Source organism: Hylobates moloch, unplaced genomic scaffold (assembly GCF_009828535.3).
Source record: "Hylobates moloch isolate HMO894 unplaced genomic scaffold, HMol_V3 SCAFFOLD_12, whole genome shotgun sequence".
NCBI classification, from domain to species: domain Eukaryota; kingdom Metazoa; phylum Chordata; class Mammalia; order Primates; family Hylobatidae; genus Hylobates; species Hylobates moloch.
Genome location: NW_026652287.1, coordinates 29,072,353 through 29,099,007, shown reverse-complemented (window position 1 = coordinate 29,099,007; position 26,655 = coordinate 29,072,353). Strand labels below are relative to the sequence as shown.

The 26,655-nt window shown below is 43.2% G+C and overlaps 1 protein-coding gene across 1 annotated transcript in view; it reads right to left on the bottom strand.

Annotated features, from left to right (window-relative positions):
* The window catches only part of LOC116478029 (putative tetratricopeptide repeat protein 41), a 72,624-nt gene extending 46,253 nt beyond the window's left edge, over positions 1-26,371 (bottom strand). The window contains 7 exon segments of the mRNA XM_032168861.2: positions 524-763; positions 4,061-4,502; positions 8,409-8,569; positions 16,689-16,912; positions 21,789-21,969; positions 25,556-26,221; positions 26,224-26,371. Coding sequence (XP_032024752.1) covers positions 524-763; positions 4,061-4,502; positions 8,409-8,569; positions 16,689-16,912; positions 21,789-21,969; positions 25,556-26,221; positions 26,224-26,371 — 2,062 coding nt within the window.
* Between the last annotated feature and the right edge of the window lie 284 nt (positions 26,372-26,655).

The following is a 26,655-nucleotide window of genomic DNA, read 5'->3' as shown; positions in this document are numbered from 1 at the left end:
GAATGCACCAAGTCAAAACCTCCATCCCCAGCTTCCCTCATATCTAGCTGTAGCCAACTAATGAATTTCTGAGTCAAAGACACTTAAGTGGAAATGTTGGTATGAAACTTCCAGAAAAGCTCATTAAAAGAAAGTGGCAAGCCCTTCTTCCTCCCTTCCTCCTTCCTGATGGCTGGAGCTCCAGCAGCCATCCGACGAGATGGCCTTGAGAATGCACGCAATGTAGTGAATCAGGGACACAGAAGGAGCTGGGACCCAGGTGACTCTGTGGAGCCAACAGAGCAGCTCTGGACTGCCTGTTCCCAGAAGTCTATTATAGGAGAGAACAAACCCCAGCCATTGAAGTCAGGTCTCAGTTACTCATAATCAAGTACAAACCCTAACATATAACCATTTTCATACATGTCTATGGATTTGTTTCTATGGGAAATATCCCAACTACAAGGCTTCCCTTGCATGTGGCTCCTGCTTTTCCTTAACCCCTTAACCAGCAGGTATTTCCACAGACTCAAGCCTTACTTACCAAGAAGCTTGTGCTCCACTGCACTTCACAGGGGCTGGTGCCAGAAATACAGAAGGCCATTGGGCTTCTCCTGGACCCACTGTTTGGTGGCGTTGCAGAAGGCAGCCCAGTGCAAGGTGGTCACTTTGTAATGATTCCTGTAGCCCAGCATGTCCAAAAGCTCAAGTAGCTCATCCTCAGCCAAGCCACCATGCGACAGGCACAGTAAGCACCGACTGTCGGCCACCCAGCCGTCCAGTCCTGCACAGGCAACATGATGATGACAAGAATAAGAGCTAACATGAGCCAGGTATCTTTCTGAATGTTTTATATGATTCAACAACCTTCTTTTTCAATCATCCTATAGGAAATACTCTTATAGCCCCTGTCAAATGAGGAAAATGGAGCACAGAGAAGTGAAATAACTTACCCAAGGTCACACAGAAATAAATGCAGAACTGGGATTTGAACCCAGACAGCCTGGCTGCAGAGCCCATACATACTGTTAACCCTTAAGCTATCATCCATAGTCACAACGAACACATCCAGAGCTCTGGTTACACACTGGAAAGCTTGCTGATGATTACACCACATGTTTCTGCCTAGCAGTCTGTATTAAGGTTTTCCAACACCTAATTTGCATTTATGGCTATGAGTGGTTTTTCTGTGTGATTGTTCCCCTGTCACACAGTCACAGATACCACTTAAGCCAGCTCTTCAGTACCCACCTGACCCTTAGATTTTTCCACCATAGCTGGACCTCCTTCTGGCTTTATGATCAGCCGACTATAAAGAGATCCTTCAGACCATTCAGAGAAATGGTAGCACACAGTCTACCACTCTGACTTTATCTCCTATGCTAGGACTGGGGAATGAGCTCAAATCACCTGCAATCTTGAAGCAAAGGCAGAGCTGTGCAACCCCAGTCAGCCAAGCTTCCCTGAGGTTGGCCTCAGCATTTTTTTTTTTTTTAGACAAGGTCTCACTCTGTCACCCAGGCTGGAGTGCAGTGGCACAATTACGGTTCACTGCAACCTTGACCTCCTGGGCTCAGGCAATCCTCCCACCTCAGCCTCCCTAGTAGCTGGGACTCTAGGTGCATGCCACCATGTCTGACTGATATTTTGTATATTTTGTAGAGACAGGGTTTCGCCATGTTGCCCAGGCTGGTCTCAAACTCCTGGGCTCAAGTGATCCACCCACCATGGTCTCCCAAAATGCTGGAATTAGAGGTGTGAGCCACTGTACCCAGCTGGCCTCAGCTTAACCAAGCTCTTCCTGCACCTGTGGCTGAGCTCCCTGGGCCTCAGTGGCAGTGGCTAGGCAGAGCTAGGGGGTGGAGCAGTCTTTGGTGGGGAGGATACCTGGGCTTTCCTGCACAGACCTGGAGATGGAGGGCAACACAGCCACAGGTCACTTTGCCTGAGTGACTCTTCTAAGGGCACGGAGAACTAGTTTCCACCTCCTTGTAGGTGCAGGAGGGCACAGTAAATTTGAAGTCAATTTTCTTTACAGAAATGCAAATTGTAGAGCAAAAAAACAGGGCAGGATGATTTGTTGCACTAATCAATGTGTCTTTCTTTCTTTCTTTTTTTTTTTTTTTAAAGAAGGCGTCCCTCTGTGTCGCCCAGGCTGGAGTGCAGTGGCACTATCTTGGCTCACTACAACCTCCACCTCCCGGGTTAAAGTGATTCTCCTGCCTCAGCCTCCCAAGTAACTGAGATTACAAGCACGTGCCACCACACCCAGCTAATTTTTGTATTTTCAGTAGAGACAGGGTTTTGCCATGTTGCCCACGCTGGTCTCAAACTCCTGACCTCAAGTGATCAACCCACCTCAGAATCCCAAAGTGTTGGAATTACAGGCATGAAACACCATGCCCAGCTGTGTCTTTCATTCCAAGTATTTTCTACTTCTCACCCCCACTTCCCCATCCCTGCTCCATTTTAAATTCACTGCCCTTAAGAGAAGACTGTTATAGCAGAGAAAAACTCAAGTTTCAAAATAGACTTTTGAAGTTCATGGTAGGGACAATGGCTTGAGGGAACAAATTTTGACTCTCAAAAGCCTGATTGTTGAATATCATAAAACACATTCCTGGAGCCAGGTGAGGTGGTGGCACACTTGTAATCTCAGCTACTCAGGAGGCTGAGGCAGGAGGATCCCTTAAGTTGGAGGCCAGCCTGGGCAACATAGTGAGACCCTAGCTTAAAAAAAAAAAACAAAAAACAAACTCCTGACTAACACATGGAATAAATTTTTTTTATGACAAACAATAAACTCAGATAAGTTCAGGGTGATCTAAAGAGGATTTTTTCCCCCACTCAGGAGGAAAAGCATTTGTGGAACTGAGAAAGTATAGGAGAGAATCAGAGAGGAGAACAAGACTCAAGCAGAGCACAGAAGTTGGCTGAGGGGAGAGGATCCTCTGTTAGGATGTGGCCCCCGTCAGCTGGGAGCCACAGAGATGCAGTGACTTGAGAACAGATGGGCACACGTGTGTCCTAGAGGAAGCCAGAAGTGCAGAGAAGTCAACATCTGTGGACCATGGAGACCATGGCCACCTAGGTGGAAGATGGCAGGGACAGAGAACAACCAAGGCCACCCAGCACCCAGGCCCTTGGATCTCAGATCAACCCAAAGGAGATATGGGAAGGCCACAAATCCTCGCCTCACTGAGAAAATCCTGAGCTCACTAAAAACAAACCATATTGATGGAATTAACCTGAATTGACTAGATGAGGTGTCTGCCATCAGCAGGCTTGTGGGCTCAGAAGAGAGATACATTGACTTATAGAAATAAGAAAACTCCATTTCTTAGATTCTTGAAAAATGTGACGGAAATTTATGTCTAATACAATTCTCCTTACAGCCAACACACAGAGTCCTTTAAATTTAGCAAATAAAAATACAGGATGCTCAGTAAAATATAAATTTCAGATAAACAATAAATTAATTTTTGGTGTTGAGTATGTCCTGTGTAATATTTGGGACATTCTTATACTGAGAATTATTTGTTATTTATCTGTAATTCAAATAATTGTTAGCATAGGTATGTCCCATGCAATATCTGAGACATACTTCTACTAAAGATTATTTGTTGTTTATCTGAAATTCAAATTTCATTGGGCAGGCCAGGCATGGTGGCTCATGCCTGTAATCCCAACATTTTGGGACGGCGAGGCGGGTGGATCACCTGAGGTCAAGAGTATGAGACCAGATGGGCCAACGTGGTGAAACTCTGTCTCTACTAAAAATACAAAAAATTAGCTGGGTGTGGTGGCGGGTGACTGTAATCCCAGCTGCTCGGGAGGCTAGGACAGGAGAATCTCACGAACCCAGCAGGCAGAGGTTGCAGTGAACCAAGATCGTGCCATTGCACTCCAGCCTGGGCAGCAGAGTGAGACTCCGTCTCAAAAAGAAAGAAAAATTTCACTGGGCATCCTGTGTTTTCTCTGACAACCCTGTCCCTAGAGCCCCCTTCCCTGCACAGGAGTCCACCCCACATCTTTCTCCCTGTGGACTCCCACAAAGCTGTCAACAGTGGCCAAGGCCTACCTTCTCCTGAAGCCACAGTGTCTGAATTTGCCCTTTTGGGTTGAAAAGTCCAACTGTAGTCTTCAATCCAGTGTTTGAGAACTAATTCCCAGGGCTCCTGAACAGAGACGGCCTCCAAGTACTCCTTCATACACTGAAACTCATTGCAGTAGATTCTGCATTCTTTCAATTCATTGGCTAGGATTGTGAGTTTTAAAGGACTCAGGTCTGGTTTTTTCCTCAATGCCTGTGGGGTCTGTTGGAAGGGGTCCATCATGGGAATGGAGAGATGCTTTCTAAAGATGTTTAATTTTGTTTCTTCATCTCCTGTGCTAATGAGTTCCACTGTCCTCACATCCGGGCGGGCACACAACAACTTGTAGGACAGGCTGGAAGAGACAGTGCTCATGATAAATTTGCAATGAGGGGAGAGTGAGTGTGGCAGCCAGGAAACATCTTTCGCCTGATGGAGAGAATCAAAGACATTTGAAAACATTAAAGACTTTAAAATTACTTTGTTGATGGTTTTTCAACTTAGAGTAGGTACGATATAGGGAGTAAGTATAGAATAAGGGTTGGAGTGAAGGTTATTCATAGTAACTTGAATTGTAAGCATTATGGTGCTAAGAAAATATCAAGTCACACTCAATAGAACTGTATTTGACTCGTGTCAGGTATGAATTTGATTGTGCAAATGTGAACTCTAAAAAGAGGTTCCTAGGAGCAAGTAATTTAATAATATCACATAATTCTGAAGAATGACCTACAGGAATAACCAGAGGAAACTGGAGAGTGCAATTGGAAACATTCAGTTGAAAAAGAGGATGTTATTTTATGCTGAGAAGTTGTCACTTTGTGCAGCAATACTATCATGAGTTAAATCATTTTATTTTGGAACAAAATAAATACCTAATAAGATCAATCTTTTCTCGATTCCTTTATGCTAACATACCTATGCTAACAATTATTTGAATTACAGATAAATAACAAATAATTCTCAGTATAAGAATGTCCCAAATATTACACAGGACATACTCAACACCAAAAATTAATTTATTGTTTATCTGAAATTTATATTTTACTGAGCATCCTGTATTTTTATTTGCTAAATTTAAAGGACTCTGTGTGTTGGCTGTAAGGAGAACTGTATTAGACATAAATTTCCGTCACATTTTTCAAGAATCTAAGAAATGGAGTTTTCTTATTTCTATAAGTCAATGTATCTCTCTTCTGAGCCCACAAGCCTGCTGATGGCAGACACCTCATCTAGTCAAAAGGATGAGAAAAGCCTTTCCCACAATACCTCTTTGCCTAATAACACCAAGCATCACATACTCACTCTGAGCCAGGCACTGTGTTGAATGTGTCTGTAGGTACTAACTGTATTAATTACGGTTTTTAATTTCTGCATCTTAGGATGATTTAACATTCCTCAGGACCTTACAGACCCAGCCCTTCCCAAGGCTAGCTAACTACTGGGGGTGGTGGACAGCCTGCCTGGAATCTGCCTTTAGCGTGCAGATCTAACTCACACAATAACCCTTCCCTAAATCAACCCAGGGCCAGGTACCAGAAAACTAGAGGCAGCCTCTGTGCCCAAAGCGCATCAAAATTATTCAAATTAAGCCTGGGCAACATACAGAGAACTCGTCTCCACAAAAACATTTTTTTTTAGTTAGCTGGGCATGATGGCTCATACCCCCAGCCTGCGGTCCCAGCTACTTAGGAGGCTGAGGTGGGAGGACGGCCTGAACCCGGGAGGAAAAGGCTATGATTGCCACGATTGTGCCACTGCACTCCAGCCTTAACTACAGAGCGAGATGCCGTCTCAAAAAAAACAAAAAAATTCAAATTAGCCAACCCTAAACTGTTTACCCTGCCCTGCCTTGCCATTCCTATAGAAACTCCAGTAAAGACTCTGGCTTCAGTTTCCCCTTGTTCCTGTCCTCTGCCTCCTGACCACCCTTCCCCTGGGTCCCTGAGCAGCATGTCCCCTTCTCTCAGGAAACATAAGCAACGACTTCGTCTTTCAGTGGTACCGGCCTGTCCATGGGGTCGCCCAACCATACCTCTGTAAATTAAATCCTGGGCATAATTTTAATACATGAACTCATTCTATCCTAATGACAACACTCTAGAAAGGCAGAGAAAGCAACTCAAGGATAGAGGAGCTACATGCCTTATCTAATTCATTCTGCTAGCTTAAGTGGCAGAGCTGGGATTCAAACCAAGAGTCTGGCACCAGAGGCAGCCTCCTAATCGCTACCCTAAACTGCTTCAGGTAACTGTCTGGCCATCCTTCCTCCTTCTAAAGAGCTCTGCCTCAAGTCCTTCTTCCAGAAAGCCATCCCTTCATGAGAGGCTGTCACAATACTACATACCAATCTGTACCTCGCACATGTCACGGTTGCAATTTATATTTATTTGAGTGATATGACTTCATTAATGTCTGCCATTCCCCACTAGAATGAAAGCTCCATTTCTTTGCAGGGACTATGTCTGTCTGTCTTTGCTAATAGTGCTTTGCCTACAGTAAGTGCTCATGATATATATACAATTTTTTTTTGAGATGGAGTCTCACTCTGTCGCCCAGGCTGGAGTGCCGTGGTGTCATCTCAGCTCACTGCAACCTCCACCTCCTGGGTTAAAGCAATTCTCCTGTCTCAGCCTCCCAAGTAGCTGAGATTACAGGTGTGCACCACCATGCCTGGCTAATTTTTTGTATTTTTTTTTTTTTGGTAGAGATGGGGTTTCACCATGTTGGTCAGGCTAGTTTCGAAATCCTGACCTCAAGTGATCTCCCTGCCTTGGCCTCCTAAAGTGCTGGGATTACAGGCATGAGCTACCGCCCCCAGCATTGTGATATATTAAATTAAAAAGCAGGTTAAGAAACAATGTGGTGTGTGACTTCTTTACATAAATATGCATATGTATATATAGATAGATAGATATCCATAGGAAAAAGGGTATACAGCAGCAAAATAGTTACCAGTGGTGAGACTATGAGTGTATTTAATTTCCTATTTTCTTCTTTTTTATCGTATTTTCTATGAGAAACAGATCTTATTCACGTAATTGATTGATTACGTATAGTTTTAAGTTTTAAAGAAGCTGCTTCCCCAAGTAATAACTAGTGCCAAGTATTAGTAGAGGTTCCACTGATCCAATATTATCTCAAACAGGAGAAAAACTGAAGATGACAACCCATGAATGCAATTTTGTATGTGTAAAACCAGTGAAGATGAGGTAGACCAAACTATACAACATAAAAGACAGTAAGACTGATCAAAGTACAAAATAGGGGGCAGATATGTGCATGGGGAAAGGCCCCAGTGGCTGGAACCAGAATGCCCATGTCTGAATTCTGAGTCACCACTTAACCATCTTAGGACCTTAGACAAGCTACCTACCATCTCTGTGCTCAGTTTGCCTTGTGTAAATAGGGAAGATGAGCACAGTCTCTTCCTAATATGGTCGTTGTGTGAATTAAATGCATTAATATTCTTTTTTGTTTTTGTTTTTGTTTTTTTGGAGATGGAGTCTCACTCTCGTTGCCCAGACTGGAGTGCAATGGTACAACCTTGGCTCACTGCAACCTCTGCCTCCGGGGTTCAAGCGATTCTCCTGCCTCAGCCTCCCAAGTAGCTGGGATTACAGGTACCTGCCACCACGCCCAGCTAATCTTTGTATTTTTAGTAGAGATGGGGTTTCACCATGTTGGCCAGGCTGGTCTTGAACTCCTGACCTCAGGTGGTCCGCCCGCCTTGGCCTCCCAAAGTGCTGGGATTACAGGCCTGAGCCACCGTGCCCAGCCAAATGCATTAATGTTCTTAAAGTTCCTAAAATGGTGCCTGGCCCATTGTAAATACATTATAGAAGTATTTGTTCAATAAAATATAGAGCAGGGCTGGGTGCAGTGGCACACACCTGTAATCCCAGCACTTTGGAAGGCAGGCTGGGAAGCTCGCTTGAGCCCAGGAGTTCAGGATCAGACTGGGCAACATAGCAAAACCTCATCTCTACAAAAAGTTGAAAAAATTAGCCAGGCATGGTGGTGTGTGCCTGCAGTCTGGAGGCTGAGGCAAGAGGATGGCTTGAGCCCAGGAGTTGGAGGTTACAGTGAGCTATGATCATCCCACTGCACTCCAGCTTGGGCGACACAGCAAGACCCTGCCTCTTAATTAATTAAAATATAAAGCAGTAACTAAAAGCAGTGTTGGCTAAAACCAGAGATGTGTGATGCAATGGAAAGGTGTTATATATAATATATCCTAAATAATGAAGTTTTTATTCTTTGTATTTCTTTTTTTAAATTGTTTTATTTTTATAAAGTTGTGATAAAATAGGGGTTATTTTAAAAAGATGTTACCTTCTGACCTGAAATCCCATAAATGCCAATCAGTTCTTCAATTCCATCTAGTACAAGTATGCATGGCTTTAAACTGATGGAAGCAATGAATACTTCCACAAGAAGTGAAAAGACCAAGCCATCTGAGTCTTCGTTAAGAATATCTGTTTCAAGCTGAGTACCTACAGCACAGAAATTGGTTCAAATTAGGTGGAAATGATTCCGTCATTGCTAAAACATGTTTATGGGCTGGGGAAGCAGAAGAGGTTGGGAAAAATGAGTGCTACTCACAGCTATACGTCTAACACACATATGTATACATGTGATTACCATCTTCAAAATATTCAACCCAGAAGAGATAATAGCGATGGTTTACCACCAGATTGTCTCCAATACGTTTTCAGGATTTGATATAAAAAATATTTTTGTGTGATCCAAAACATTACTCTCATCTTCCAAAATGCAAAAACAGGTCATGTTACAAAGAGTTGGATACGAAGAGAAGCCCTGTGATCCATGAAGTTTCTGACACTCCTTAACATTGGGTGCATGCTTAGGGTCACAGCCACCACCCTGGGATCTTCCAGTAATGCTCAAATATAGAAACTCCCACCCACTGACTTGTTTCCTTGGCCCTAGCCCATCTTAAACTTGACAGAAATAATCCTAAACTCCACCCACACTATTGGGCCCTAGACTTTGGGTTCTGGAAAGTATACATTCTTAGAAAGAACTAAGCTATGAACCCCCAAAAGGCAAAGGAAGTCATTAGAGATGATTGACTTTCAGACTGTGATAAAGTGACCTAGTAGCAGCAACCCCAAGTTGTAATCAACTACCTAATACCCTAAGAACATTTTACTGCAAATTCCATCTTGCTTTTATTTTTCAAAAGCAATATTTTCCACAGAAATTTAAGCACATTGAGGTCTGGAAAATCGAGTCACATGTAGAAGCTTTAATGGATTAGGTCTCTCAGATGCATTAAGATTTTGTTAGAGTCGTTGAGAGTAATTATGTTTAGCAAATATTTATCAGTTGCCTATTATGTGACGGTTCCATGCTAGATGCCGAGAGGAGATAAAATGATTCATATATGAAGTCAACCACCTAAAGGAAGTGGAAATTGGTTCTGTATAGAAATAGCCAAATTTCAAGGCAGAATATGAGTCTGGAGGCTACTGAAGCTTGATGTAGAACCATCACAATAAAGAAAAGCTCTGTGTGAAAGACACTTCAAATAAGCCTTTAAGGGTACACAGGCAGAGACAAGAAGAAGGGCATATCATCAAGACAGCACAGCCAAAGGCTGGGACGTAGGAAGGTACCATGAACAGTTGAAAAACAAGACGTTGCTTAGAGTAGTGGTTCTTAACAGGAGAGGTTCCAGGGTTTTGAGACATCCTACAACACAGGACAGTCACATCCAATGAAGCTTTGTCCCCAGGTCTACCTGACTTTCAGATATTTCGATAATCATGTAAGGGGGAGAAAAAAATTGATAATGACCTAACCTAGAAACCAACTCCATTTTACATACAAACACAAACTATTTTTGTATGGTTTTAAAACACATTGAATTTTCTAGAATGTAACACCACATAAATTGATGAAAGATTATACATTGTTTTGTCTAAAATGACACCAAGATTTAGTCACCATTTCAGAAAATCACCACCCAAAAGCAATATTGCCTATGATGTTTGAGTCTCTTTTTTTTCTTTTCTTTTTTTTTTTTTGTTTTTTGTTTTGTTTTGTTTTTGAGATGGAGTCTCACTCTGTCGCCCAGGCTGGAGTACAGTGGCATGATCTTGGCTCACTGCAACCTCTGCCTCCCAGGTTCAAACGATTCTCCTGCCTCAGCCTCTTGAGTAGCTGGTACTACAGGCGCACGCCACCAAGCCTGGCTAATTTTTTGTATTTTTAGTAGAGATGGATTTTCACCATGTTAGCCAGGCTGGTCTCGAACTCCCAACCTCAGATGATCCTGCCTGCCTCGGCCTCCCAAAATGCTGGGATTACAGACGTGAGCCACCATGTCCGGCCAATGTTTGAGCCTTTAATATGACACACCCATGTCAACCTATATTTATAGACTGAAACTTACTGCTTTTATGGTGATTTTCTATACAGAGGCACTATGTCTTTGATTCAAGTCTGAGCATTTACATGTTCAAATATACATTGTTTTATAATAAGTTACTTTCTCTATATTCATCTTTTTATAGTATAGTAGAGTTGTGTTAACTTTTAAAGAGATTTTTATAACACAAAATGATCATAAAATCAGTTACTTGAAACTTTTTTTGTGAATGTGAGACATTAAGAAAGTGAAGGTGTCAGAAAAGATAGAGATTGAGCTTATGTCAAACAATGAAAAATGATTTTCAAGAAAGGGAAGAGAAAGAAATTCAGCTTGATGATTCATCCCTTGAGTTCTTATTTAAAAACCTTTAAAATTATGGACATCATTGAGATTTCAGAACTGAAACGACAGAATTTTAGAGCAGAAGGGGTTCTTGGAAATCATCGAGCCTAGTCCAGACCCTTCATTTTGTAGATGAGGAAACTGAGGTCCAGAGAGGTGAAGGGAATGTGAACACACAGATCATCAGGAGCTTTTAAAACACTATTTTTTCTAATGGTTTGTTTTCAAGCCATGTGTGGCCCCCATTTCTTAGTGTAGATGGCTCAGAAGCAGCCCCTGTCAGAGCCCACAGAGGTGTGGATCCTCTGCCTCTTCCACAAGGTTGGCATAGAGTGTAAGTGACAAGGTGAATGTGAATGAACCTCAGGAAGTATATACCACCTGACAATCACACAGCATAGAGCACTAATATAATCAGCAAAAATTAATCCTAAGCAAAAAAAAAAAAATACTCATGGCTGATGCTTATAGATTTATATCTTTGTATATGAAGGAAAATATATATGTTGAGTGGTTTTAAAACCACATTTTTGGTGCTTACAATTATTTTTTCTGAAAATAATGTTGACAATAAAGTCAGCGTTACTAGTATTGGAAAATGATTCTAAACATTTCTCCTTATTTTGGCAGGAACAATCTGTCTCTACTAAATGACAATGGCCAATTGCCTCATTTAAATGGTAACAGCTCACGTGTTGAAACAGCCACCTAGGGATTGACAAACTCATGTGCTTTTTAGCAGTGTTATCTCTCATCATTCAACATAGGTTTATTGAGAAGCTTCTGTGTCTGTGTCAGGCAATGGGTATGACAATGGCCAATAAAATAGATATGATCCCTGCACTCACGGAACTTACACAGGGAGACAAGCAATAAGACAGATCACAAGATCATTTATAATTCACCTGAGGGACCTAGGGAGGCAAGCTCACAGTGCCTGGAGGGAGACACTTGTGTAAACTAAGATGCAGTGGGACTGGGGGTCCTGTGCCGCGTGGTCAAAGTTAGGGCTGAGGGACAGAGGTACCCATCAGCCCCTCTTATGGAGGGGGTGACCTTTGAATAGGGCCATAAAGGATGAGAAGGATTCCACTGCCCTGAGACAAGGGAAGGGGCATTTTAGGAGAAGAGAACTGCATGGGCAAAGGCATGGAGGGATGGAAGTGACTGGTGTGATCCAAGGAGATCAAACCTGTGGGGCAAAGGGAAAGAGATCAGGCTGGGAAGTCAACAGGGTCCAAGGCGAAAAGCTTGGCAAGCTCTGCCAAGGATTTCTGTCCATTCCACATCACCAACTTGAGCAGAGACTTTCCCGATGCTGGGAGAGGAGACTGATAAAAAGCAACCACAGGAGGGAAATTTTCCTTTGCTGGCTCAAGGAGGATGGCAGTGTAGTGATGAGGACTAGGGGCTTCGATCCCAGCAGAGACCTGAGTTTGCACTCCCTGCTATGCCCTTGCTTAGCTGTGTGGCTCTGACATTCTGAGCCCCATTCTTCCAATGTGGGATGATAATTCTATGGGTGGACCATTGAGAGCATTAAACGAGATGCTGATAAAGCCCTTAGCACTGCTACATAGAAAGCCTTCAATAAATGGAACTTATTCAAACCTGCCCTCAGATTCCATGGGGTCACATGGTGAGGAAACATGCAAATATGAAAATCAGTGACCATGCTGAGCATGGTAGCACACGCCTGTAATTACAGCACTTTGGGAAGCTGAGGTTGGAGGATTGCTTGAGCCCAGGAGTTCAAGACCAGCCTGGGCAACATGGCAAGACCCTGTCTGTACAAAAAGTTAAAAAATTAGCCAGGCATGGTGGCACACTCCTGAGGTTCTAGCTACCAGGAGGGCTGAGGTGGGAAGATCACTTGAGCCCAGGAGGTCAAGGCTGTAGTGAGCCGTGATCACACCACTGCACTCTAGCCTGGATAACAGAGCAAGACCCTGTCTCAAAAGAGAAAAACAAAAGAAAAAAGTCAGTGACTACTCTGACCTTCTGTGAAGTGTGTCTTCTGTGACACCCAGTTGCCCGCAAGGCAGGCAAAGGGTGTAGGAGTCAGTAGAGCTGGATACAGGCAGTTCCCGTCTACAAGATCCCTTTATCCTGGCAAGCAGGGATTGAGGACAGAAGAGCAGAAATATGAGTGTCATTGGGTGTGATTAGGTGCCCTAGATAGAAAGGGTCCCTGGCTCACAGCCCACGCAGGATCTGCAGCTTCAGACAGCTGAGGCGGGCTACAGAAAAGTGCTCTCTGCAAAGAGGCTGAATCCGCTCCGAGCACCTGGCCTCTCAGGCTGACTGTGTTCGCAGCAGCAGCTCTTCCTCCTCTGCCCACATCCACCTCACCCAGGTGAAACCAGGTCTCAGCAAAGGCAGCCACAATAAATGACTCTGGGGCCAGCCTTCTCCGCTGACCTGCAGGCTTTCTAGGCTGCAGAGGCGATAGCTGCAAACTCTCTTGTTTTGCAGTTCTTCCTCTCCCTACTCAGCTAATGAACAAGAATGTCTTGTTTCCCCTAGCAGCCCCCACACCCTGCTTCTTTCCCTAGCTCAGAAAGGAATAATAACAACAATAATAAATAATAACAACAACAATAATAGCAGCTGTGTGCCATGTACTACTTTAAATTCCTTACTCGTATTTTGTATTATGTTTTTTGGGTTTTTTTAACGCAGTTTTTTTTTAATTTTGTATTATGTTTTAATTCTCACACAGCCTTATGAGGTTAGTACTATGAACCCCATTCTCATTTTACAGATGAGAAATTGGGGAACAGAGAGCTTAAGTAAACTGCCCAAGATCACACAGCTAATAAGTGACAGAGCCAGAACTGTGGGCCAAGTCCAGGACCAGCCCTTCCTCTTGTTAATGAGGAGGGGTGTTCTCTCAGGGTTAGAAAGTGTCAAATATTCGTAGGCTGTTCCTGAGCTTATTCTAATGTTGTCAGCCTAAAAATCTGGGTTTTTTTTGAAAGACAGCAGCTGTTTTTATTAGGAGTTCTTTGCATCCAAACACACGTTCATTAAAATAACAATTCACTTTGGGAATAAAATCTTAATTGAGTGTGTAGCACGGAGTTTACATCATCAGCCTGGCCAGACTGAACACCTTTGGGACGTGCCAGAATAGGATTAGTCGCTGTGTAGACACCGTCACACCTGCTTCTACTGATTTTGACTTTATCCATTTTATATGCCCTGAGAAATGCAACCATAAAGACCTCATCCACACGTGTTCTTCCCTCTGTTTACTCACAGACACCCACCACACGCACAGAAAGAAACTCAAATCCCTGTACCCTTGTACAGAGATAAGATACACCCATCAAAACTCACCCTGGGCACCCACATACTCACTTAGGGCCCAAAGGCACACATGGGTACGTGTCCCTGCATGACAAGAGATGAATTCCCAAAAGCAAGCAAAGTCAGACACATACAAACATGGAAATACACAGCAGGTGCCTAACAATAGTAATAGCTAAGATTTATCAATGCTCACTATATGCCAATGCTTACTAAGAGCCTTGGTCTTTCATACTTTATCTTAGTTAATCTTGTCAACTACCTGTAAGGCACATTTTAAAAATAATTATTATTATCCACATTCTACAAATAGGAAAACTGAGCCACAGAGGGTTAAAATAACTCACCCAGGGTCACACGGCTAATAAGTAGTGAGACAAGGTTTGAACGCAAGTGGTCAGACTCCCTAGCTGCTCCTAGCACAGTCAGGCACAATACAGGTCCCACATGATTGTGATTACACGTTGGCCCACACCTGGCAACTTAAATGTCACGTGCCCAAAGCAGAACTCCATTTCCCTCAAAACCTGCTTTCCCTCAAAACCACCCCACCAATGCTGGCCCATCTCAGTCAACAGCCCTCGCCACCCATGTAGTTTCCGAAAGCCAAAAGCTAGGAGTTCTCAATTCCTCCCTTTCCTCCAACCCACACATTCAATTCATTAGCAAATCCTCAATCCACCCAAAACCCTCCACCTCCACTGCTACTGTCCTCTCTGAGCCACTGTCATCTCTGGCTTGGACTATTGCAGTAGCCTCTAACACCTGTCTCTGCCTCATGCTTGTCCTCTTACACACATTTTCCACACATCAGATTGATTTTGGTCTTTTAAAAATATTAATCAAATCATGTCATTCCCCTGCTTAAAACCCTCCACTGGCCTCCCACTGCACTTAATAGAATCCAAACCTAACGTTATGGCCTGCAAAGCCCAGAGTGGCCCCATCTTCCCCTCCTGCAGTCCATCGCCGCCCAACCACACTGGCTGTCTTTCCCTTTCTAAGTCATTCAACTTGCTTTCCAGCTGAGGAGCTGTATGACCTGAGCTGTTTTCTTTGCCTGGAATGTTCTTTCTCCTGGTTTCCACATGGCTGCCTACCTTCGTGTCCGTGAGATCTCCACAGAGAAAGTAGCAGAGAGGATGGCTACCTGTTCCACAAAAGCCTATGCTCCCCCTTCCACAGGGCGGGATTAGTGTTCTATCCCTGCTCAGTTCCCAGTGTGGCCATGTGGGCCCGATGTGGCCAAGTGCTTGTCAAAAGAATGGGTGTGGAGGTGGCTATGAATCCCTTCCAGTCTGAGACTTCTGAGGAACAGATGTGCTTTTCCACTCTTTCCCCTCCCCCTAACACAAGTGGAGGGCTCTGAGGCCCCAGGGGATGACCTAGCCTTAATATGGAAAGAAAGCCTGTGTCTCCGAGTCAACACATGGAGGAAAGTGACTTGTTACCTAACTAGGGACCCCATATTACACTGTTTATATGAGTAAGAAATAAGCTTCCCTTTGAGAAGCCACTGAAATGAGATTCAGTTGATACGGCAGCTAGAGTTGCCCTAAGACAGAGACATAGTCCCTGACTGCTCAAATAGCCACCCTGGCACCTTATCACATCACACTGCATGGCACTAATAATTATTTGACATGTTTCCTATCTATTTGTTATCTGCCTTTGTCAACTAGGACATAATATCTATGGGGGCTATGACCTTATTTGCCTGATTTACTCCTCTATTCCCAGAACTGGGAAGAGTGTCTGGCACAGAACAGGCAACCAATAAATATTCTGTAATGCATGAGTGAGTAAATGAGAGAATGAACCTGCTCAATACATGGTTATTGAATTGAGTAGGGCCAGCAGTAGTGGAGAGGCATGTCCCGCCCAGGGCCTGGCGCTTGCTTCCTCCAACAGTGCTGTTCCCAAGACGCCTGCCTGGTTCCCTCCCTCCTCTCTTTCAGTGATGTATTTAATTGTCCCTTCCTCAGTGAGACTCCCCAGAATACCCTGTTGAAAATCCTAACAGTTCCTACACCATCTGCCTACCTCTTTCTCGGCTTTGGGTTTCTTCATAGAACTCACCATTATCGAACAGTCTCTTATTTAGTGACAGCTAATTCTTTGTCCTCCTCCCTCCCCTAATAACATGAAAACTCCATGAGGTAAAAACTGGAGGGAGGGAAGGAGGGAGGAAGGAAGGAGGAAGGAAGGAGGGAGGGAGGGAGAAGAAAGGAAGGAAGGAGGGGAGGAAAGAAGGAGGGGAGGAAGGAGGGAGGGCAGGAAGGAAGAAAGGAAGGAAGGGAGGAAGGAAGAAAGGAGGGAAGGAAGGCAGGCAGGCAAGCAGGAAGGGAGGAAGGAGGAAGGAAGGAAGGCAAGCAGGAAGGAAGGAGGCAGGCAGGAGGAAAGAAGCCTAGCTCTGTGAGGGAAGAGGTGGGTAGATGTGGGAGGCAATACAGGGTTTAGATCAGAGCAAGGGAACAACACCCACACGAGCAGAAGAGAGAACCACCCATTTCTAATTGCCCTGACATGTCCTGAATGAATGGTAAGTCTGACTCTGTTACCGTAGTTTCTGTACTGTAATTCTGTGTTGAAGTAATGGATCACAGACATGATGTGGCTGCTTTCACAGGTGCTGCCCACAAAATGAGAAATCAACAACATGCTCGGATGTTTCTTTTTGAAGTAATTAACCCAGTTGGCAATCAGAGTGGACTTCCCACAACCATTTTCTCCAGACAAGAGCAAAATAGACTTGTAAGTTGGAATAGGATTTATTCTGAAAAATAAAAGGGTAATAAAACGTAAAGAATATTTACCAAGGAAGGAAAGCAGGGAAGGAGGGAGAGAGGAAGGAAGGAAGGAAAAGAAAATTTTCCTGCACACATTTTCCTTCTAAAAGATCAAGTTCTAGTTTCAATTTTGGCCTCAGCCGGCTTCAAAGAAGTCATTCACCCTCTGGGCTTTAGCTTTGTCCTGTGTAAAACTAGAAGAGTAGAGACAGCAACCTTGGAAGGCCCTTCCAGCTAGACAAATCCTAGGTCTGTCCAGTAAGAACCAGGGTTACACAAAGGTCCCAAGGCCTAGGGAGGGAAACAACCACATTAGTCCACTGCCCTAGCATCTGGCTTGCTCCTCCTCCCTTGGGTTACCACCACCATCGCCAGGCTGGTCCTTGGTGTAACAACATATTGGAAGAGCATCAGAAATTGAAGTACTGCCAGGCGCAGTGGCTCATGCCTGTCATCCTGGCACTTTGGGAGGCCGAGGTGGGCAGATCAGTTGAAGTCAGGAGTTTGAGACCACCCTGGCCAACATGGTGAAACCCCGTCTCTACTAAAAATACAAAAATTAGCTGCGTGTGGTGGTGTGTGCCTGTAAACCCAGCTACTTGGGAGGCAGAGGCAGGAGAATTGCTTGAATTGTGAGGTGGAGGTTGCAGTGAGCCAAGATCATGCCACTGTACTCCAGCCTGGGCAACAGAGCAAGACTCTGTTGGAAGGGAGGAAGGAAGGAAGATAAGAAGGGAGGGAGTGAGGGAAGGAAGGAAAGAAGAAGAAAGGAAACAAAGGGAGAAAGAAAGAAAGAAAAAGAGAGAGAGAGGGAGGGAGGGAGGGAAGAGAAAGAGGAAGGAAGGAAGGAAGGAAGGAAGGAAGGACGGAAGGAAGGGGGAAGGGGGAGGGGGAGGGGAGGAGACAGAGGGGAGGGGAGGGGGGAGAGGAAGGGGGAGGGGAGGGAAGCACTCATATGCCAAGAATTCCCTTCAATCCTGATGACCACCAAATTAGAAATCAACTAAATTATTATCATTGTTAGTGACTCACTGAGAGTCTTCCACTGGGTGGGGTGTGTTAGCTGGTAATACTGCATGAATATGATTTCTTTGAATTGCCAGGAGCATAACACAACTTGTTTTGTGGCTTTCTTTTTCACTGAAAATCTTCTGAATATGCAGAGTATTCTCAGGTCCATGAAATTCACTCTGGCCTTGTGCCTTACACAGTTATCATTCAATAAATACGTGTCTAGTGACTTTTCACTGATGTAAGTTCCATGAGGAGGACAGTTTCCAGGCTCACCTTATTCACCATTGAATATTTAGTGACTTGCACAACACCTGACCATAACTTGTTCAGTGAGTGAATGAAATAAATAAACCTGACATTGAGCTTCAGCAAAGAAGAGAATCAGCCTGAAAATTCATTTAAAAAAAAAAAAACTAAAACAGTGTCATTAGAAGTTGCTTCATAAGAATTCCATCTCCATGGCTGGGCACAGTGGCTTGTGCCTGTAATCCCAGCACTTTGAGAGGCCGAGGCGGGTGGATCACGAGGTCAGGAGATCAAGACCATCCTGGCTAACATGGTGAAACCCCGTCTCTACTAAAAATACAAAAACAAAATTATCTGGACATGGTGGCGGGCGCCTGTAGTCCCAGCTACTCGGGAGGCTGAGGCAGGAGAATGGCATAAACCCGGGAGGCAGAGCTTGCAGTGAGCCAAGATTGTGCCACTGCACTCCAGCCTGGGTGACAGAGCGAGACTCCGTCTCAAATAATAATAATAATAAAAAAAAATAATTACATCTCCATTAGTATGAGTTTGGAATCAATGCCTTATTGCTGAAATGATTTCACCAGCAAACCTGAATGGTCAGGTTTGATTTTGTGCCCTACTTCCACTTTTGCTCTCTTTCAGTCTCAACCAAGCAGTGTGAGCAAGTCTATCAAAATATGTCATAGAGGCCAGGCATGGTGGCTCATGCCTGTCATCCCAGCACTTTGGGAGGCCAAGACAGAAGGACTGCTTGATCCCAGGAGTTTGACAGCAGACTGGGCAACATAACTTTTGTCTCAAAAAAAAAATTTTTTTTAATTTAGACAGGCATGGTGGCATGCACCTGTAGTTCCAGCTGCTGGGGAGTCTGAGGTGGGAGGGTCCCTTGAGCCCAGGAGTTTGAGGCTGCAGTGAGCTAGGATCGTGCCACTGCACTCTGGACTGAGAGACAGAGCAAGACCTTGTCCCCATCCAAAAAAAAAAAAAAAAAAGGAGTCATGTAAGCAGGTTATTGCTCTGCTCAAAAGTAGTACAGTAAAAGCCAAGTCCTTACGAAGACCTGTAAGACCAAACAAGATCCACATCCTCCCCGCTGTCCATTGCATCTCCAACCTCATCCCCTACCACCAGCCCTACAGCTCTGACTTTCTTCCAGCTGCCTGGCCTCTTTGCTATTTCTCCAGCCTCCGGGCCTCCACATTTGCTATGACCTCTGTCTGGAATGCTCTTCCAATCCATATGTGCATAGCTTGCTCCCTCACCTATTTCTGGTAGTTACCCCAACGTCACCGTCTCAGTGAGGGCTTCCCTCACCCTACCAGATGGCCTAATTCCTTCCAGTGTTTCCTTTTCCTCCACAGCACTTGAAGGCATCTCAGGAATACTACATATTTCACATAGTTATCATGCCTGTCTCCACAATGCAAGCTCTGTGGAGGCAGAGATTTACGTCTCTTCTGTTCACTGCCATATCCCATCTCTAGAACAGTTCTTGTATCTAACAGGTAAAATAAATGAAGGAAAACTGCAATAAGAGACACCCACACAATCGGGGTAGGGTCTTAATTTATTCTCAAGAACAAAAAGAACATTTTATTTTGCAAAGTAATCTGTGGTTCCTTTCTAAATGAGAAAAAAAAAGGATCCTATTGATCTATATAGTTGGTTATTGAGACAATGCTTTGAAACCTGAAAATAACTTTCCTTTTCTGTTGACCTACACACACTCTTCAGGAACTTAAGGTAGACAGCATTGTTTCCAAATGGCAAAGCAAACAAGGCCCTGAATGTTTTCATTTATCTAATATAAAAGGGCTTATTTGTTATATTTTTACTGAGCACAATAATTTGAGTTGTTCAATTGCAATAAAATTTATTACATTTCTCATCCACTCTGAAACACTTAAAATTATAACCTAAGTGAGAAATAATTCACATACTAAAAAATTCACCATTTTAAAGTGTACCCTTCCATGGTTTTCAATATATTCACAAGGTTGTACAAGCATCACTGCTATCTAATTCCAGAACATTTTTCAGCACCCCCAAAAAGAAACTGCACCCACTAAGAATCATTCTCCATTTCTTTCACTACCCTCTTCCCCCAATAGGCACTAAACAACTTTGTGTCTCTATAAATTTGTCTACTTAAACCTAACATTCTTAACACATGACCTACATGTTTCTCCTGTAGTCTGAAAATATTGACTGAGCACCATCTTGTATTAACTGAATAAATTGTCTTCCTCTTGGCATGGGTTCCCAGAACCACAAGAATGTTGGTAGCCCTGTCCCTGAGTGAACTAAACCAGTAGGTTCTGAACCTGGGGCAGCAACGGCGAAGAACAGCCCTTAGCCATCCCAGCACTGCAGTTTTATTTCAAAGCACAAATCTCTCACAGGACACATGAGATGCAAGGTAAGAGCTGGAAAATGAGAATGGAAAAAATAAAGCTATCCTAAGAACCTCCCCGCTTCCAAGGATGAGACTGCGAGGGATACCACGGGTAACCCCAGCTCTCTCACTGCTGGCCTCAGCTTCCTAATGCCTGTGGGTGGTGAACACGGTATTTCACCACCCAGGGTGAGAAAGATATGGAGGTTTGATTGTAGAGGATACTGGATAAAACAGTGAAGCAGTGCATATGTTGAGTAAGATAACCTGTTTTTTTCTTTAGAGATGGAGTCCCACTATGTTACCCAGGCTGGGCTCAAACTCTTGAGGTCAAGGGATCCTCCCGCCTCACCTGATTGGCTGGGATTACAGGCATACACCACCATGCCCAGCTCAAGATAACCTGATTCTTTACAAACAAACACAAATAATATGGTCCATATCATTTTCATAAGTGCTAGCTGAATATCTGAACGTAATTAATAACGAGCTGATGATACATGTGGAAGCTCTTTGTAAATTACACAATATTATGCAGATGCGTTATTCATATTTCCAAATCTAATTTCTTCTTTTTTTTTTTTTTTTTTGAGACGGAGTCTCACTCTGTTGCCCAGGCTGGAGTGCAGTAGTGCGATCTCGCCTCACTGCAAGCTCCGCCTCCTGGGTTCACACCATTCTCTCGCCTCAGCCTCCCAAGTAGCTGGGACTACAGGCGTCTGCCACCACGTCCGGCTAATTTTTTGTGTGTATTTTTAGTAGAGACGGGGTTTCACCGTGTTAGCCAGGATGGTCTCGATCTCCTGACCTCGTGATCCACCTGCCTCCGCCTCCCAAAGTGCTGGGATTACAGGTGTGAGCCACCACACCTGGCCTAATTTCTTCTCTTTGAAGTCACTCCATCATTCTCAAAAATTACTTAGACCACCTTTGATGTATGGGAGAAAAAAGAAGGTGGTTCCCTGCACTCTGGAAGTGTCTAATCTTCTTGAGGACACTGGAGGAAACTATGTGAAATAGCAGAAAAATTTTGCAAGTGCAGAGTGATATCTGATAAGAAAATTCTAACCCCGGGGTGGCTTTTAGGGGGTCTCTCTTGCTTGAGGGGATGAGCATAGAATGGGGAAAGTTAGAAAAGGCATTCCAAGTTTGGGGGATTGCGTTTACCAAAGTCAGGCTGTTCTGCCTGAGCTTAGGATTTCTTGACATCTTACCTGGGGACAGAATCTAAACTGGAACCTGCTGCCACATTGTTAAAATCAAGTTCCACATCCTTTAAGGCAAATTTTTCCAAGATTTCAAAGGTCCTGTCTGACTCCTTGGAAATAACAAACATTTGCTTGCACTTCTCAGTAAACTCTTCGTGATGGAAATGTTCAAAGCTGTGCTTGTAGTCTTGATAGTGAAAAAGGTAAGTTTTAATAACTTAGATTAGTAGTTTCACATTTTCGATCCTACCTGTTATTACAAATGCCCAGGAAGGTATCTCTCTGTATCTATATCACCTTCTTTCTATTTGTGAAATATTCCATATTTCACAGCCCATTCAATATACTAGTGAAAGAAAACTACAGGAAAACAATTGAACCTTTCTTCTGCTATTTGTACATAGAATCCTACTTAGGATTCCAAGTCATCTCATGACCTCAGAATGACAAGGGCAAAAAAATTAGGCTTGCTATATAATGCAGGTCATTTTTTCAAACTGTTAGCGAAGTAGGAAGTTATCTAATTCAGTCTTGTGAGGTATGTATGTGTGTCTATGTATGACAGAGGTTGAGCGAGTGGGGTATATTTTTAGGACAAATGCCCTAATAAGGATAACAACCATGGGTACGGCTACAGCTCTGCCATTGGGCAAGCTTTTTAAACTCTCTGATAAAATAAGGAGGAGGGGCCAGACAATGGATAATTTCTAAAGTTTCTTCCAGTTTTAATTTGCTGCAATTCTAAATTCATTGCCTAATAAAAGTCAGGGTGTTCTGGGCTCCCAAAATGCCCCCCTGTCTCTGGAGACACCCATATTCCCTATGTTTGTTTGTTTGTTTAGGAGTAAATGCTGCTATCAACACATGCAGGAAAAGGAACACCAGATAGTTTAGCCTGGTAAGTTCCCAAAATATTCACATTGTACCTTCATAGTTAACAGGGCTGCCCCAGGGCTCAGACAGGACCAGAATAGACCTGGAGGATCCACAGGCTGGCCAAGGTCAGCTTCCAGTTTCAAGATCTTAGACAGAATCTGGATGACCTCACAGTCTGACAGTCCTCTTGCACGAACCCTGAACCTCTTCCAATAGTCTCAGGGATCTTCAAGGACCTCAAAATTACTTCTATGGGTCAAGAGTGTAAACTGATAGTTCTACATTGTCTTACAATAACTACCAGCTGCCCAAATGGCCTATCACTACCCTAACTGTGGACTATGAGATTTTGGAGCTACCTAGGTGATTAAAGAGCATTGAAGATCCAAAAGAGAAAAGAATTTAAGGCTTCCTTCTAAAGCAAAAAGGATTATTTTTTAAATAATCCATCCATTCCATGCCTTCTAATTCAGACATTTAGACCACATATATACATTCAAGAATAAAGTCTAAAACAAGCTAACCTTTCAGTAATATCCAAAATCAAAGACTAAGGAGGACACTATGGAAAAATAATATGACCTTAACCCCAAAACACAGAAAGGCTATATTCTTGAACACATTAGTGAATATTAATCAATAGATGCAGCTCAGATTAAGATTAGTAAAAGAATATTAATATTAACCACATTTCTGACTTTAACCAAATGTATATATTCTTATCGAACCCATTTGTTATTATTCCTTCTCACTAGTTATTAACTCTGCCTGATATGTGTCTGGTGCTGTTTTTAGTGGTTTACATAATTACTCTCAAAGTGGTTAATGTTAACCAATTTTATGGAAGAAAAAACTGCGGTTGACCAACACTAAGTAATGCACTCAAGGTCACATAACTAGGAGCTGAAAAATACAAGATCCAACGACCTGTCTGTCAAATTCTAAAACCCCAAGCCTGTCATAAATATGTGGGTTCTTTTTAGCTGCTCAACATCCAACCACCCTACTCTAGTTTCAGTAACAACCCTGGATTATCATTGGGATTCACCCATCCCAACTCTCAGTTCATATTATTCCAAAAAGTCTAACTCCACTTCCAGCTCCAGAAGTGGCCTGTGACCCAGGATTAGCCAATCAGAGCATCACATTCCCTTGACACCCAGTGATTGAATCAAATGCAAGCATATGGCCCAGGTCAGGCTAATCAGAGCCAGAAAGACTCAATGGTAGGAATGCTAAGGCTTTGAGCCATTTCTGCTGGACTTGAACCTGGAGCTGCTATGGCCCATCTTCCTCTTCCTTCACGATAGAGATGCTAAGGAGCTGAGCTAACATCAGGACAGCAGGGCCAGGCTGAGAAGTAGTCAGAGACAAGGGCCTGGTAACATGATTTGAGCAACTAAATGAAGCCTGAGCTGAATCAGACTTAATCCTGGCCTTTTTAGTTATATAAGCTAATAAATTCCCTTTTCGTTAAAATCCGTTTGAGTCACCTGCAACCAAAAGAGTTGGGACTGATGCAATGTTCTTTTTCCAGGGTCCCGATGATTTGGCTTCTAGGCAGAGTTTTGTCTAGCCTGCAGAGGTTTGTCTTCACCACCACCACCACCCACACTGAATTCAAATGACTCTCCTGTTCAGTACAGATCCATCTGCTCCCTATCACATCACAAGGACTATTGTGTGCCTGGTCCCTGAAAGCATTTGAGAATGTACCACCTGCCACCATTTTCCATCCCCATGTTAATTGGGCCCTTTCATCAGTAATTTATAATCTTTTGGGGTCATTAAGCCTTTTGAGAATCTGATCAAAGATACAGGCCATCTTCCTACCCCCAGGACACACATAGGCATATAAACATTATATTTTTTATACAATTTTACATAATTTTCATGTAGTCTATTTTTCATGTAATCATCACAGATCCCTCCTGAAGTCTGTCTAGGTGACAGACTCTTCCCTTTTTAATCTGGTACATGTCCACAGGACATTATTTCCAAAAATAACGGTAATCATTTCATTTAGAGGCAATATGATGTCAGGCAATGCTTCTCAAACTTTAACACACATGTAAAGCTCCTAGTCATCTTGTTAAACTGCAAATTTTAATTCAGTTGACCTGGAATGGAGCTCAAGATTCTACCTTTCTAACAAGCTACTAGGTGATGCTGAGGCTGCCAATCCATGAATCACACTTTAATAAAAAAGGTGAAAAAGAGCAGGCATAGATTTTAGAGTCAGAGAGACCTGAGTTCAAATCCTGGATTGGTCCCTCACTAGTTATATGACATTGGTAAGTCATTTCACTGCTACGCAGCAGCTTTCATTTGCTCATGTGCAGAATCGGAATTATAATACCTACCTAGCAGGGTTAACCTTGAAGATTAAATGTAATAGCATAACCAAAGCACCAGAAAATTAATAAAAGTTGATTCTCTTCCTCTTAGCTCAGTATTTCTGAATTTTGGGTAATTACTGATTATGGGGGCTGTCCTGTGCACTGTAGGATGCTTGTCAGTATCGCTGATGCCAGTAGCTCTCCCCAAATCATGACAATCATAAATGTTTTCAGACTTGGCCAAATGTCCCTTGAAGGAGCAAAATCGGCCCTGGTTGAGAACCACTGCTGTAGACTCACTTAACTGCCAGATATTTTGGGTCTTCTCTGAGCTTCTTAACCCCCTAAACAATCTTCCATGACTGACTCATTACTTGCTCTTATTTTCAGTTGCAAAAATCTTCAAAGTGGAAAAATACATGTCACAAGAACACAATAATAATTTTTAAATGCTTAAGGAATATTTGCAATCATTTAAAAATTCCTTTCACAAGGAAGACCTATAAAAACATTACCTTTATGTTGATAATGGACTTAGTTATCTCTATATTTACCAACCTATATTTTCAATCATTAAAGTGGCTGCATGAAGTTTTTCTATCACAACTGACCAGTCCTTGAAAACCAGCTCACCCAACTCGTGGAGATCACTATAAAATCTCACAGGGAGCCCTTTACTAATAATCTTGGCCTTAAGCTTTCCAATCCTCAATTTTTCCTCTTCATTCACTGAAAAACTCAAGGGCAGCCTCTCTCCCTTTTCCTCATCATCTAAAGCCTTCAGCAGTGTGGTTCCAGTCCTAAAGTAAAAATACTGAAATTGAGATTCATTCAGAAATGCTGCTTGGATTATCTCAAACTCCGTCAGACTGCAGTTGGGGTTCTCCAGAACCCAAGGATAACCGTTTTTGGCAGCAACATAGAGATTCTGTTCTACTTTGGATAAGCTTGACAAGCGAGTCACTTTGGAGGTCATGAAATGTGAGTAGTCACGGAGGAAGTCTCCATACGTCTGACCCAGCATGCAGATGAAAAAGGGAAAGCAGCTGTTCACGTAGCCAAGGCAGAACTTCAGATGCTGGGAGCGAAGACAAGAATACTGTCTCAACTGGTGGGTGGGTAAGGATTTCGGGGCCTTTAATGCTGACCAACTCAGGTCCATGGCTTTGAAATATGTGCCCCGGGAATTGCAGAGTTCATTAAGCTGAGGGAAGATGTTTGCCAAAAGTCTCTCTCTTCTAGAAAATCATTCAGAGTCGAGCAGATGTAAGGCTGAATGGGTTTCTGGGGCTTTTGAAGGAATTGGGTATACCTTTCTACATTCTCATTTGTCTTCTGGCTCATTTCTCTTTGCCTGGGGACAACACTATGCATAAAATATCACAATTTTCATCCTAGCACAGCCACTGACCCCCACTGCTTCTAATCTTCCTCCCAATTATGTTTGCTATGAACAGGTGGAAATCTTTCCTGAAAATTGTTTCTTATCGGTATTGGAAGGTGAGAGATGCCAACCAGGGGACAGATCAGAGTTGAAAAACAATCCAGTTTAAGTTAGGACTGAAAAAGAAAAAAACATCCATTTTAGGATTACAGGCAGTGCATGTCTCCCCTGTTCTTCCAAAGCTTTTGCTGAAGAACTGAGAACCAGAAGGCAA